The 13,313-nt window shown below is 36.6% G+C and overlaps 2 protein-coding genes across 2 annotated transcripts; both read right to left on the bottom strand.

Annotated features, from left to right (window-relative positions):
- Positions 1-215: 215 nt before the first annotated feature.
- LOC586116 (PRKR-interacting protein 1 homolog) lies at positions 216-7,207 on the bottom strand. Its single transcript, XM_785912.5, has 6 exons — positions 6,855-7,207; positions 4,706-4,784; positions 3,684-3,784; positions 3,099-3,184; positions 1,691-1,752; positions 216-879 (listed from the first exon to the last, which is right to left on the bottom strand). Exons 1-6 carry the CDS (start codon positions 6,990-6,992, stop codon positions 764-766), a joined length of 582 nt encoding a protein of 193 aa, XP_791005.2. The 5' UTR covers positions 6,993-7,207; the 3' UTR covers positions 216-763.
- Positions 7,208-9,119: 1,912 nt separating this feature from the next.
- Positions 9,120-12,689, bottom strand: LOC586069. Its single transcript, XM_785864.5, is given in 4 exon segments — positions 9,120-10,559; positions 10,562-10,913; positions 11,240-11,453; positions 12,294-12,689. Coding segments are annotated over 4 exon segments (1,359 nt in total). The 5' UTR covers positions 12,530-12,689; the 3' UTR covers positions 9,120-10,002.
- Between the last annotated feature and the right edge of the window lie 624 nt (positions 12,690-13,313).

Raw genomic sequence — 13,313 nt, 5'->3', positions numbered from 1 at the left:
ACATGTGGGCCCATTGTTTAGTTTTTTAAGCCCACTCCTCTCCTTTCTCATTACAAACAAACAGGCTATACCGTAATTTTTAATCAACACCATACTGACTGAAGCATGACGGTGTCAGCTCCATGTGGAAACGGTTAACTGGGTCATTCGGTTACTTCCATAACTCAATGAGGTAGCTTTACATGCAAGCAAGATTGTGTACATTACTTGTTCAAACAAGCATGAGATCGTTGGTAGAATCTCAAAATGATCTTCAATTTGTCCTGAATGACATTTTATTTTCCCCATTTATTTTATCAAAAGAAATCAGTGTTTTTTTTTAAATGACCAATGGCAATTGGTTCCTTTTCGTGTGACTGCCATTATTCATTGGTTTAAATCAAATATATTTTGATTTTGAATGAAAAAAATTGATAATAAAAACAAATGTGATAAGGGACACATTGCCTGGAGTCACCCTACAGCTTCTAAGTCCATCAGACAGCATTTTGGTATCTTCACTTTCCACTATCCACGCATTCACGGCACTGTTGGTCCAATCCCAAAGTGAACCTATAGCTTCTCCATCCATAACACAGCCTTTAAGTGTCTGCATCTCTGCATCCATAACACAGCCTTTAAGTGTCTGCATCTCTGCATCTAGTTCTGACTTCCCCATAATGGTATCCACACACGCTTTAGATTGTCGGTTGTATCTCAATAAGGATCTTTTGCTCATCAGTCTATCTTACAGACAGCATATGGTGACAGGATCACTTTCTTCTCATTTTCCCCCTATCACAAAGCAGTTATCCTGTGCATCTTCCTTGTCACTATCACTGCTGCTCTCATTGCTCTCTTCTTCGCTCCCCTCCTCACATCCTTCTCCCTTTCTCTTGGCTGAAAGAGAATTCAAAGGAGAATTGAATTTTGGATGAATAAGCATTGAAAGTGAAAGTATAATCTGGGAACACATTCTGGTGCTTTGGGCACGACAGCCATCTATCAATCTGTAATTCGTCGGCCCGGTGGCAGAAGGGCGTTAGCGCGCGAGCGACTCGAAAACTACTTTTCAATTATTAGCATTCAGAGATTTGTTTTATTTAAACTGCTTTCCGCCCTGAAAATTGATTTAAAACATAAAAGACTAATAGAAATGTTGTAGTAGAACACGGCCACAATTTTTTTCTTGGAAATAATTGAGTTTTATAAAAGTTTGAGGCGATTTAGTGCTAATGCCCTTCTGCTTAGCACTTCATAATTGACCTGAAATTTGAGCTAACGCCCTTCTGCCAGCCAGGCGACGAATTTAGCAAACAATCAATCATAGACATTGGATCTACTTCTATAATAATCTTAATCCCAACATTATCCCCCTTCCTAACATTTCCCCAGATTGAATCATCTGATCAATCATCTGAAATGGTCTAAAAATTTGTTGTAAGTACCGGGGCAAACACAAGGGTAACAAAGAGGATTATGCTTTTCAAAATGTAATAGCCATATATTTGGGTTTGCAAAGAGCCAATAGTATTAACCCTAACCCTGCACAATTTTCTGCATCATTTTTTTGTTTCATTTCACTGTATTATATGTGAACAAGGCTTATCAGAAATCACTTAAGGAAATGATTGTTCCTATTTTATCAATTGAAATACATTGTATATAAATAAATTAAAGAAAGAAATACATTACACCATTACTTTCTTACCCTTCTCTGCCGCTTTTTCTTTCTTTTTCTTCTTTGCTAGCATGTTCTGCTTTTGTTTTAACCTGCAGATGGCACAACAGAAAGATACATGAATAGAAAAGTAAGGAAGAGAGAGTGAAAAAAGAGAGAAGATTGAGAAAGAGAGAAGAGTGAGAAAGAGAGAAGATTGAGAATGAGAGAAGAGTGAGAAAGAGAGAAGAGTGAGAAAGAGAGAAAGAGAGAAGAGTGAGAAAGAGAGAAGAGTGAGAAAGAGAGAAGAGTGAGAAAGAGAGAAGAGTGAGAAAGAGAGAAGAGTGAGAAAGAGAGAAGAGTGAGAAAGAGAGAAGAGTGAGAAAGAGAGAAGATTGAGAATGAGAGAAGAGTGAGAAAGAGAGAAGAGTGAGAAAGAGAGAAAGAGAGAAGAGTGAGAAAGAGAGAAGAGTGAGAAAGAGAGAAGAGTGAGAAAGAGAGAAGAGTGAGAAAGAGAGAAGAGTGAGAAAGAGAGAAGAGTGAGAAAGAGAGAAGAGTGAGAAAGAGAGAAGAGTGAGAAAGAGAGAAGAGTGAGAAAGAGAGAAGAGTGAGAAAGAGAGAAGAGTGAAAATGAGAGAAGTGTGAGGGGGTAGTACAGAGGGATTGTATGACATGAAAAAAGGTCAAAGGAGATATAATGACAGTCAAACCTGTCTATAGCAACCGCCCATGGGAAACACAAAAAGTGGTCTTTGTAGACAGGTTTCTTTTATAGTACATGTTTCAATGAGGAACGATTTTCAAGGGAACAAAAAATGTGGTCTTTGAGGACGAGGTGGTCACTAAAGCAGGTTTGACTGTAGTAAGTGATCACATGTACTAGTATACACCTCTGAAATAACAATGCAGCCAGTTGCTTCTTAAAATAAGCTAAAAATTGATATTTGTCAGAAGTCCGATACATGCTCTACTCACTTAACATGTGCCTGATTCTGAAATGTAAAAGAACTTTTTAATAAAATATCAAAGTATGTGGAAAGAAAAGAAATTTCACAGCAACTGCTACCATAAGTTGCAAACGTATCATGATTGTATCTTGTTATGGAATATCTGAAAAAGGTGTAATATTAGAAGTATGGGACATACATTCAATACAATTTCCTTCACCTCAATCTAGTTTAATTTTGCTCTGTCCATGACTACGGCAACAAAAGGCAGATCATCAAAACTATTTGATTTAGACTACTACTGCAGAGTTAAATTCAAAGAAAAGATACACATACATAATAGGATCATGCAAAATATTGCCAGTTTGTTGTCCTGAGCGATGAAACGTTTTTTCAAATGCACTTCTCTCTTTGATTGTGCAGCCTTTCAAATAAAAAATTTCATACAAGTTCATTTTCTTTTCTTAAAGTAGATGTCACCCTAATTTTTTAGAAAAGGCTTAGACCCTTACCTCTTGGCACGTTTCTTGGCCGTCTTCTTATCAGCTAATTTCTGGTTTTCTTCAAGCTTCTCGTGGTAGGTACGATCCAATTCATCCTACATTTTAACAGTAATGATATGAAGTTCCTTGAACATTTGTGATAAGATATTAAATTTTCATGCACAAAAGTACTTTTTATGATTTAAAAACACACACACACACACTAAAGTTCATTCTACCAGTATGCCCCCCCCCCCTTTTTAAAGGATATAATATAGTGTGTTACTCATTATGTTCATCCCCAATTTGCAATTCATGGATTTGCAGGTAGAAAGCTCAATGTCATGAAGGCTTTAATTTCAGTAAATATTGATTACAATGGGCATACTCAACCATTTAATGGTTAATGTTGGTTAACAATAATTATATTCAAAGTGTTGTCAGCCCAAATATCAATCCTCTATATATACTGTACATGTACAGTATCTGGTACCTGGAAACATCAATTCAGAATTTCACCTATCACTTTCTATACTTTTCATGTTTTCATCTAAGATATATTAAAAATTACAGCATGGTTATACTCTGACACAATTATATAAAGAGCAACCCTACCTTTTCTCCTTTAACCTGGATGTAAGCTTGCCTGGCGTTCTCTCGGCGACGGTATCCACGGTAGACATGGAACTCTCCACTCCCAGCACCGGCACTAGATCCTAAGTTTAATATAAATAAAAACAAAAAAGATATGAAATATAACAAAATCGCTTTGTTTTCTAAGTTTGAAAACAGTATGTACTTTAAATAGTATATTTTAACAAAATCTGTTGAAATTGAATTCCATAACCTTTTAGTGGTTTTCTTTTCTTATCCCTTTGATTCACTGAGAAGTTTTTTTTCTTCTCAATCATTAAGTTAGCAACTATACCCATATCATGACAAATAACTTCCTATACAGTAAATAAAGGAAAATATTCTAATCTTTCTCTTTCTCTTAGAAACATCCAATATAATGAATACAATTAATTTCATACCAGAATACACCTCACATGTAGGTCATTCCTTGCTGTTTAAAAACAATATTGTTCACAACATTAATTCCTCAACAATGATGGATGACCATTCATGATAGAATGTCCAAACGTTTTACTGGTAACATGATTGACGATTCATAGGGAGATGGTCTACCAATATTTATTTATTGATTAGTCTTTTTTTAGTAGGGTGGCTCCATCAGTAGTTAAATACTGTTTTCCGTGGAGGCCCTATAACATAAATACAAAATTTACAAACTTCATCAGATCTGTTTAGTCTTTTAACAGCTGATCAAACATCAATTTTTAATTGCAAAAATTTATATGAAGTGCATTATTAATATATGCTTCATGCCTGCCAATCTTAGGAAGTGTCATTTCCTCTGTGCATGTCATTCAAAACACACTGGTACTGTGGGCACATTGTGACATTAAGGTGACATTATATTTTAAAAAGCGTATCACATTTATGTCATATATATGTTATATCATTTTTTCTATTACTTTTGTTCTACCTGCTAAGCTCCATCCCTAAAAAAAACACCTCCAAAAGCAAATGACTTCTGTTACATCATCATGCCAATCGTTCATCAGTCAACTTACCCATGACATCTCTGACAAACTCGGCAGGAGCTCTCGGAGTCCATTCCTTCTTCTCGTCTGGGATGTACACTGGCTTATCCTGCAGATGAAGGTCAGAAATAGTAAGCAAATAACTACCGTTGGTGAAGGTGATGGGACAAACTATCACTTCCAAGGCGATCTGGATGTAGCTATCTTTCCGAAGCGAAGCTGAGGATAGATAGCGTATGTGCATTGCCCTTTGTAGATAGTACCTCTATCTTCAGTGAAAGTACGTTGCACTGTGTAGATAGTAGTACTATCTACAAAGTGTAACGAACCTTTTGCTTCTCCCATCAATAATGGGCGATCTGTCTTTCATCACGTGATTTACTTTTGACCAATCGTAGTGCAAGATTCTTAGTATGTGGAATATAATGGAATATAATGCCATATAGTGCCATATAGTTTAGAATCAAAATCTCATCAGAAAAGTGCTGGCGTCAAAAGAAATGAATAATTGAACAAACTAATGCAGAGAAAACACTAGACTGAAAGATTCAGTCTCTGACATTGATGATTGTTCCACCACTGACTGCTTCTATACAGAGACTGAAGTACATGTACATTGTACATGTAGGTGTTAGTGAGGGTAGATTTTGTGTGTGATTGCCAATAACCCTGCAAGTTGGGGCATTAATCAGATCGGAGCAACACCCTCAAACTTTTGATTGGTATCGGCAAATTGTCGGTTCAACATTTTTTTCATTTTTGTTTACCGTTATACTTGAAATTTTGAGCACTCTAATTCCTAAAATTTACTCATATCTTGGATAATTCTCTCATTTGACGTTGTTGTAGTTCATGTTTAAAACTAATTTCATGCCTTTAACTGTTGTTTTTTTTTTGTAATGATCAGAAGGAAAACAAAATGCCAACATTTTTAAAGTTTTGGGCTATCAAATACCCCAAAACATGTAAAACTGGGATCACCGGTATTTTGTCATTTAGAGTTGTTGCAGACCATGTTTTTTGGTAGTAGGTGCCTTTTCATGACTTTGAAATTAATAATATTAGTCTAAGAAAAGAGGCAAAACATGTGAGCCGCCACCTTGGATTATAAATGACAATGGGAAAAATATGCATGCTTACATTATAATCCAAAATGACGGCTAGCATATTATTAATTTCAAAGTCATGAGAAGACACTTAATATCAACAAGCATGGTCTACAACAACTCCAACTGACGAACATTCCTAGCCATGGATTTTTTTAAAGTAATTTTATAGCCCAAAACTTGAAAAAAAAATTCTGCATTTTTTTCTTCTTTTTTTCTGATTATTTTCTGATAGTATTAATTGGTGATCAAAACTTATAATCCAATTTAAACTGATCTGCTGATGATCGGCCCCTGATCCGATTATTGGTTACAGGGTTAATTGCCAATTTGATTGCGTGCACAAGAAAACGGGCAGATTAGCTGAAGTCGCTATAGCCTATTTGGATGTTTTACAATGATTTTTTTATGTTATTTCACTTAAATTGTATAGTACAAAACCGGTAATGTGAAAGAGGATGTCGTTTAGGACACATTTCTACAAGGACAAATGTGTTTGAAGTTGAATACTGGTGAAAGAATGTGCAATTGTTGTATTTTTTTTTTATCGATATTTGTCTTTCTTCTGAAATCTTAACTGACAATCCTCTTTAACATAAGTGAAATTTGCCAATTTTTTAAGGAGAATTTGGGGCTCCCAACACTTCAGAGGGGCTATATAAGTTTAGATAAAGGAAACTGAGGGAAAATTGGCGAAAATCACAAGTAATATTTGAATTTTAAAAACATGGGCATCACCGCATCACTCATCATTATTAGAATCTAACTGTCTTTAACAAACTAAAAGACTTGTTTTTTTTTACATCTTTACATTCACAATTTAGCTACCGAGTATATAAAATACTGACATTCAAAGGAAATATGCCCAAAATAATAAATAAGATGACTTTTCAGCTAAAATCAAAATGATATCATACCCTGACATAAGTAACAGTAAGTAACACACGTTCATTTTGCGAATCCCTTATGATGCGGTCTCGCATTGAAACAGCATTACATCTACAGTCGAAATGTGTACAGGAATAACGAATACAAATGTTCGCATTCAAATAACTAAACTTGGGTTTACTTACAGGATTTCTCATCAATTTTTCGATCTGCATACGCTGTCTGCCTGCTGCGCTCTTGGGAAGAACTAAAGGGTCATCATTTTTTTTACGGAAATGCTTTTTCTTAGCGACGTCACTCTCTGTTGACGGATTGTTGGCCATGGTTTTTGTCAACTGTGCACTACGTCTATGGAGCTGTGCGAATATTCACTTCTTCTTTTTTAGCAAAATGAGCGTTCCATACTTATTTGTTTATTTTCATCTCGCACTTTCATTATCTCCGCTTCCCCACTTTTCTTTTTATATTTATCCTTTTGATAGATGGCATATACAACGTGAGAATTATCATTGGCAGTAATGTTGCAGATATTCTATAAAACATAATAAAACACAAACATCAACAATTATAGATCTAGTAATAATAATAATAGATAAGTCTAAAATAATAATAATAATAATAACAATAGTAATGATAATCTAGTTTTCTTTTTCGCACCCACCCCCTCACACACACACACACACACACACGCACACACAAACACACAGGCACACACAAACACTTTTTTTTTTTTTTTAACAATTTTGTTTTATTTCTCCAGATGTGTAATACAAACCATGACATACAATTGAATAAAATAAACGTGTTCAATATTGATGCTTTGACATAAACATAATTAAACACAAACTTATTTGCAGTATAATATAACTTAGCAACAAGGTAAACGTATAAGTACCTAAACATAATATGTCAATTGTAAATGTTATTTACTTATATATTACAAAAAAAAACAAATCTGGAGATAATTTTACTGAAACAATCCTGCCCCCTCCCTGCCCCCTCCATCACACAGACATACTCACCCTCTATCACACAAACATACTCACCCACTCACACACATACTCACCCACCCACCCACCCACCCCCCCCCCCCACACACACAGTACTCACTCAGTGGATGTCTGCCAACATTCTCAACTTAAGAAAAATATACTAAATAAGTTATCCTAAGAAAAATATACTAAATAAGCTATTGGGACTATTGGTTTCAATAGGGAATTCAGGATATGGGACTACACACACACACGCACACACGCTCGCACACACACACAAACACACACACACAAAGGTAATGAGCTTATAGAAATAGCATTTTTATATTATGGGCAACATTTGGGATTCTTATTCACCATGTATGGAGCTTATAACGTGTTATTAAACATTGAAATCTATTGTCATAAGGCCTACAAAAAAATAATATTGTATTGCCCTTTAGGTGCTAAAACATGGGTCGGTCGGTAGGAAATCTTTTCATTTTTTTATTTTTTAAACTCCCTCTTTGGGCTGATCGATATACCTCAGTTTAAAAAGCCAATCGTAGATTTCAAGATTTTGGGGTGGGTCGCAAAGGGCAATACAACATCTTTTTTTTAAGGCCCAATTTGTTTGCGGGTGCATTTTTAAACATTTATCAAGGCAGGATGAAAGGGGAATATCACCAGAATGGTAGACAGCTGATTATACCCCCTCCCACTTCCTGGCTAAGTTGCTAGATACACTCCTCTCCTAGTTTTCTCTTTTATTTCAATTACCCATCTTTTCTTCTCCAGTGTATAATGTATTGTGGTCCATCTTATATTTCTGTTATCTGTAAGGTAGGCCTACAGTAATATCACCATCGTCATAGTTATCAGGATCATCATTAGCATCATCTTCACATATCCATCTGTTGCTTAATCCTTATCATCACCATTACATTATCCTCCTCCCTCCTCCTCAATATCATCACCATTCATTATCAACCGTCATGTCATCAACCATTCCATAATCATCAGCAGCAACACCATCATCATCATCCTCACATTATCATCACCACCACCATCATTATCGACACCATCTGATCATCGTAATTACCTCTCTAAATCTATTACAGCTGAGATCCTCATCACCTAACATCCATTTTTTCAAAGAAGCGATACATGTACATTGTTTTGCATCTTTACACTCTCAACATTAAGAATTGTTGAAGGAGAGAGCCAGGATTGGATGAGAAAAGGGCAGGCTGAAGAAAGAAAGAGAAACAGAGAGAGAGAGAGAGAGAGAGAGAGAGGGGGGGGGGTGGAGAGGAATGAGAGAGACAGACAGAAACCCTGAGGGAGGCATAGTCTCACACATTGAGGAAGACAGGGCGAGAGAGAGAGAGAGAGTAGAGAGAGATTGTTGTAAACATAAATAGGACCAAAAAAAAGGTCATGACAGATTATGTAACAGAAACAAAACTAGAACAAAAGTTGTGCTTTTAGCCTTTTTAATAGATGTTCAAAATAAATGCACTATTTACAATGCGAGCTTACACAGATTGATGAAGGATCACTGTTTTCACAAATAAATGGACTCTAAATACTTTTTACAATGTTGGTGAAAACAATGTTTACTTCTCCCCTGGGTACACTATTATCAAGATACACATAAACATTTATAGGCTTCATTATAAATGAAGTCGGTCAAATCAATTGAGTTTGTTGTTAAAATAATTTTCTCTGTACAATGCCGTCAACAAAACAACAAGCAAATGACATGTGCAGGGCAATCAAAAGAGATGTAATTGTACTTTAAAGGCAATTCATGTAAGCTATATTACAACCTTAATTAATAATAGTACTTTTGAAAAATAAGAGGCTTCTCATTATAATAAGTTAAAAATGTACATGGGATTATTTCCCAGCACTTCTTTTATAACAATAACAGAAGCTGAGACATAAACACTGTAAGCATAATTCTGCAAACTTGTCTGCAATACATGGAATGCATAAATCTGTTTCTAAAAAGTCAAGCTCCATTTAATTTCCTCTTGAAATTAAATGGTCAATCTTTGTTTGTTTGTTTGTGTGTATTGTTTTCCGGGGGGGGGGGGGGGGGGGGGGGGGGGACAACATTTTTACAAACCAAGTCCTAAATTCAATGAAGAAACAGTTAAAATACCATACAGTAATACTACTGATTAATGAGCACATACTAAATGTGATTTGACACAATATGGCTCTTCACATGCAAATTTAAGTAACCCTGGTTTCTTTTTACCCCAATTTCAAACTCTGAACTATATAAAACAAAAATACTATGGGAATGCAAATGAAGGTGGACATACATGTAAGGACTTTTACTTTATAAAATTTACAAATCAAGTGAAGGGAAAAGATCTGTAAACTGAGTAAACGATTCTTCCCACAAGCTATCTCCTAGGCCAGGAGACCCTAGAGGACCCCCTTCATCACTAAATGGAGATCTGGGGGCATCACTGACACCAGAGTCTGACCCGGATCCATAGTCACTCCTTCCACTCAAGCTGTGAGAATCATAGTCCTTTGAAGGGGAGACCAATCCCATAAGTTCTTTGAGGTCACATGTCAAGGAAGTGTCTGAGTTTAGAGGGCTCATACTTTCAAAGTCGTCAAAAGTATTTTTATCGGTACCCATGGCGAGAAGAAGATCCATTTCATCTTCTCCTTCGATCTTGAAAGATTGTACAGTGTCCATTTCACCAATCTGTGTAATACGATCGCTGGTTATTCTGATACCCATCGTCTGTGGGATCTCAGCTGAATCTTGCGTCAAGGATGCATTAGCAACGAGATCGCTTCCGTTTATAAGGCTCTTATTTTGAACATCTAGAACAGGCTTCAAGTACTCGTGGTCAAACTGGATCAGTTCTTTGATGGATTCCAGCTCTGCTGCTGTGGGCCCCACCAATCCCCGGCGTTGCGCTTGCTCTTGGTCTTGCGCGTCACCAGACACAAGGGCTCCTCCTCCCTGCTGCTCGTCCTGTCCTTCTGGGCCGAGAAGACGAATGGCTCCGCTGACGGCTGCCTGGTTGAGCTGGCCGAGCAGCCCCAGAAGTTCGTCGTCAGACTCCACATCAGCAACGTCGACAGGAAGGTGAGGAAGAGTCGAGTCGATTCCTGCTGCGGAGGAAAAATGAGTGCTGCGGACCCAGGTGACTCGACATCAACCTCTTTCTTCACGGTCGGATGTGTACTGATGGGGGAGGGGGTGGACTCCATGCAATAGCCATGATCCAAAACGACCTGAAACAGCAGATTAAAAAGCAAACATTTTCTTTATAACACAGGTATTTGCTACCATTTACATAATAGTTCTAGAAGTTGGCCCATAAAGTACCAGAATAACATTTCACAGTAATTTCATGAATATGAAAAATAAATCATGAAGTTATTTGACTGGCTGCTACCATTTAATAATTTTTTTAATTTTACATCCAGATATGCGTTGTTAAACAAGTACATGAATCAAATGAAATTTCAGCACATCATTCAATGGATTTGAAAAAATTACAGTTTAAGAACAAGCACCATTTGAGAAAAGAAAAACAAAATTGAATTTGAAAACCTACCACTGACTGCGTCTCTTCTTTGCTTTCCTGGAGACGTTCCTTTAGTTCTTTGTTCTCTTCCAGCAAGGACTTGTTCTGTTTCTTCAGGAGGGAGTTCTCCATGAGAAGTTGTTTGTTTCTGGCCTCCATGACGCTTGTGACGGCCTCGAGGTCATCAAACTGAGCCTTCTTCCTATCCCTTGCTGTCTGTGCTGCTACTCTGTTCTTCAGCTTCCTATACAAAATCATTCAAATAAATAAAACGTTGTCACTTCAAGAAGTCAGGGACAGTAAAATGATAAAAGAACTTTGTTTGGCAAATCTTTTATAGCAAAAGTAGACTTGCTATTATACTCACAATTTTCTATTACGATTATTACCATGAATTGGTTCATAGGGGTTAGAATGGAATCTAATAAGGATATTGTTGTTGTTACTTGTTAATCTCTTATTTTAGTGAAAATATGACAGAAGTATCAACTTGTTTTACTTTTAGCTCATTATAATAATAAAGGAAAAAGCTTTTAAAAAATGTTTGTAATTCTTTAAATTTGTATCTGAATGTTGATGCCCTTACAATAAGTGAGGGGGCCCATAGGATGATGAATGTAATTACACTACAGGCATGAACAGTTTTCATATTTTAAAGTTTTTTCAAGGTAAAAAAGACATTTGCAGGGGGGAAGGTTGGGTTTTACAAAGAGGTCACATACTCACTTGATATCCTTTTTTTTTCATTATTCTTGCATTAAAAACTTCTTTTCTTGACAAAAGATCAATATCGATTAGTCTACATCCACTTTGGTCAACATAGCACAATGAACTTATAAATCCTTATCTCTACGACCTACCCCATCACATTACACAAAAATACAACAGCTGTTCATGCAATCAGCTGTTCGGTTCGTTCATGCCGAGCTTGACAACGATAATAATTAATATTTTCTCAGCGCATTAAGCCGTTATTAACATAGAAAAACACATTTGACCATACTTTCCCATACAACTTGTAAGACTGACACAATCAATAACATATGCCTGCCCTATAAACGTCAATTTTAAACATCAAAATTACCTTCTGTTCATTTTTTCTTCAGTCGAGAGATGTGTCAATCTCTGTCTCTTTCTCGGTGCCGGGTTAGTATCAGGCATCGCCGTCTTGCGGTTGGGGGTCTGCAGGCCCAGTTTTACATCCGTAGCTGCGGCCATCTGCTGCAGAATATGTGCCTTCCTTGAAGCAGGCAACATATTGAACGCTTTAATTTGGTCGGATTTGGGGACAGTCGCGATAATAATTTTCGTAGAAGCCATCTTGAATGCCTCTTAAAGACTTCCTTCGGGTATATATCTGTTTGGAGAGGGTTAAACCCACCCGTTCGCAACAAAAATCGATCTGAAAGAGGAGTTTCTGTCGTCTTCTACATGTCGTTTTTATTTGCCTACTCCCTTATGAACAGAAATTGTGTATACAATCAATAGATGATGGAGTTTTCGCGAATAGGCCACCGTGTCGATTTGTGATTGGCTGCAATACCGGGAGGCTACGTCATCAACCGAGGTTGTGATTGGTCAATTCACTAATTGGTGTGTGCAGTTCATTGTGACGCAATAAACGACACGTGGAAGTTGTTTATAAATAGAAGGTCCTCTTGGATCTTGCATCAGAAAGTCCAACTGAAAAGCGGTATTATCGATATTCCTCACAAATCATTTAGTGATATTTTGATAAATTACGACTCGCACTGATAGGCATATGACCAAATATACTGGAGTTCTTAAAATTAATAATGATCATATCTCGGGCCTGGTTCCACTACTTCATGATCAGATCATGCAAGCCCTTTATTGATTATATAAAATGATAGCGGGCAGAATTATTTTAAATAAGAAAATAAACGACGCCGTCTTACTTCACGATTATTCTTTATTATGCATATAATGGCATTCTTTTCACAACCATCAAACGATAGACAACAGGCTTAGACCATGTGCTAAATCGTTTGAAACGAGTGCCATAAAATGACGAAATTTCCATGTTTAAAGAGGTACATGATGCCTTCTTCAATTCAATTCAATTCATATTTATTTCATTTCA

The sequence above is a fragment of the Strongylocentrotus purpuratus genome, unplaced genomic scaffold (genome assembly GCF_000002235.5).
Source record: "Strongylocentrotus purpuratus isolate Spur 01 unplaced genomic scaffold, Spur_5.0 spur5_scaffold_2, whole genome shotgun sequence".
Taxonomy (NCBI): domain Eukaryota; kingdom Metazoa; phylum Echinodermata; class Echinoidea; order Camarodonta; family Strongylocentrotidae; genus Strongylocentrotus; species Strongylocentrotus purpuratus.
Note: the sequence above shows the minus strand (reverse complement) of the source record. Positions and strands in the feature narration are given on the sequence as shown.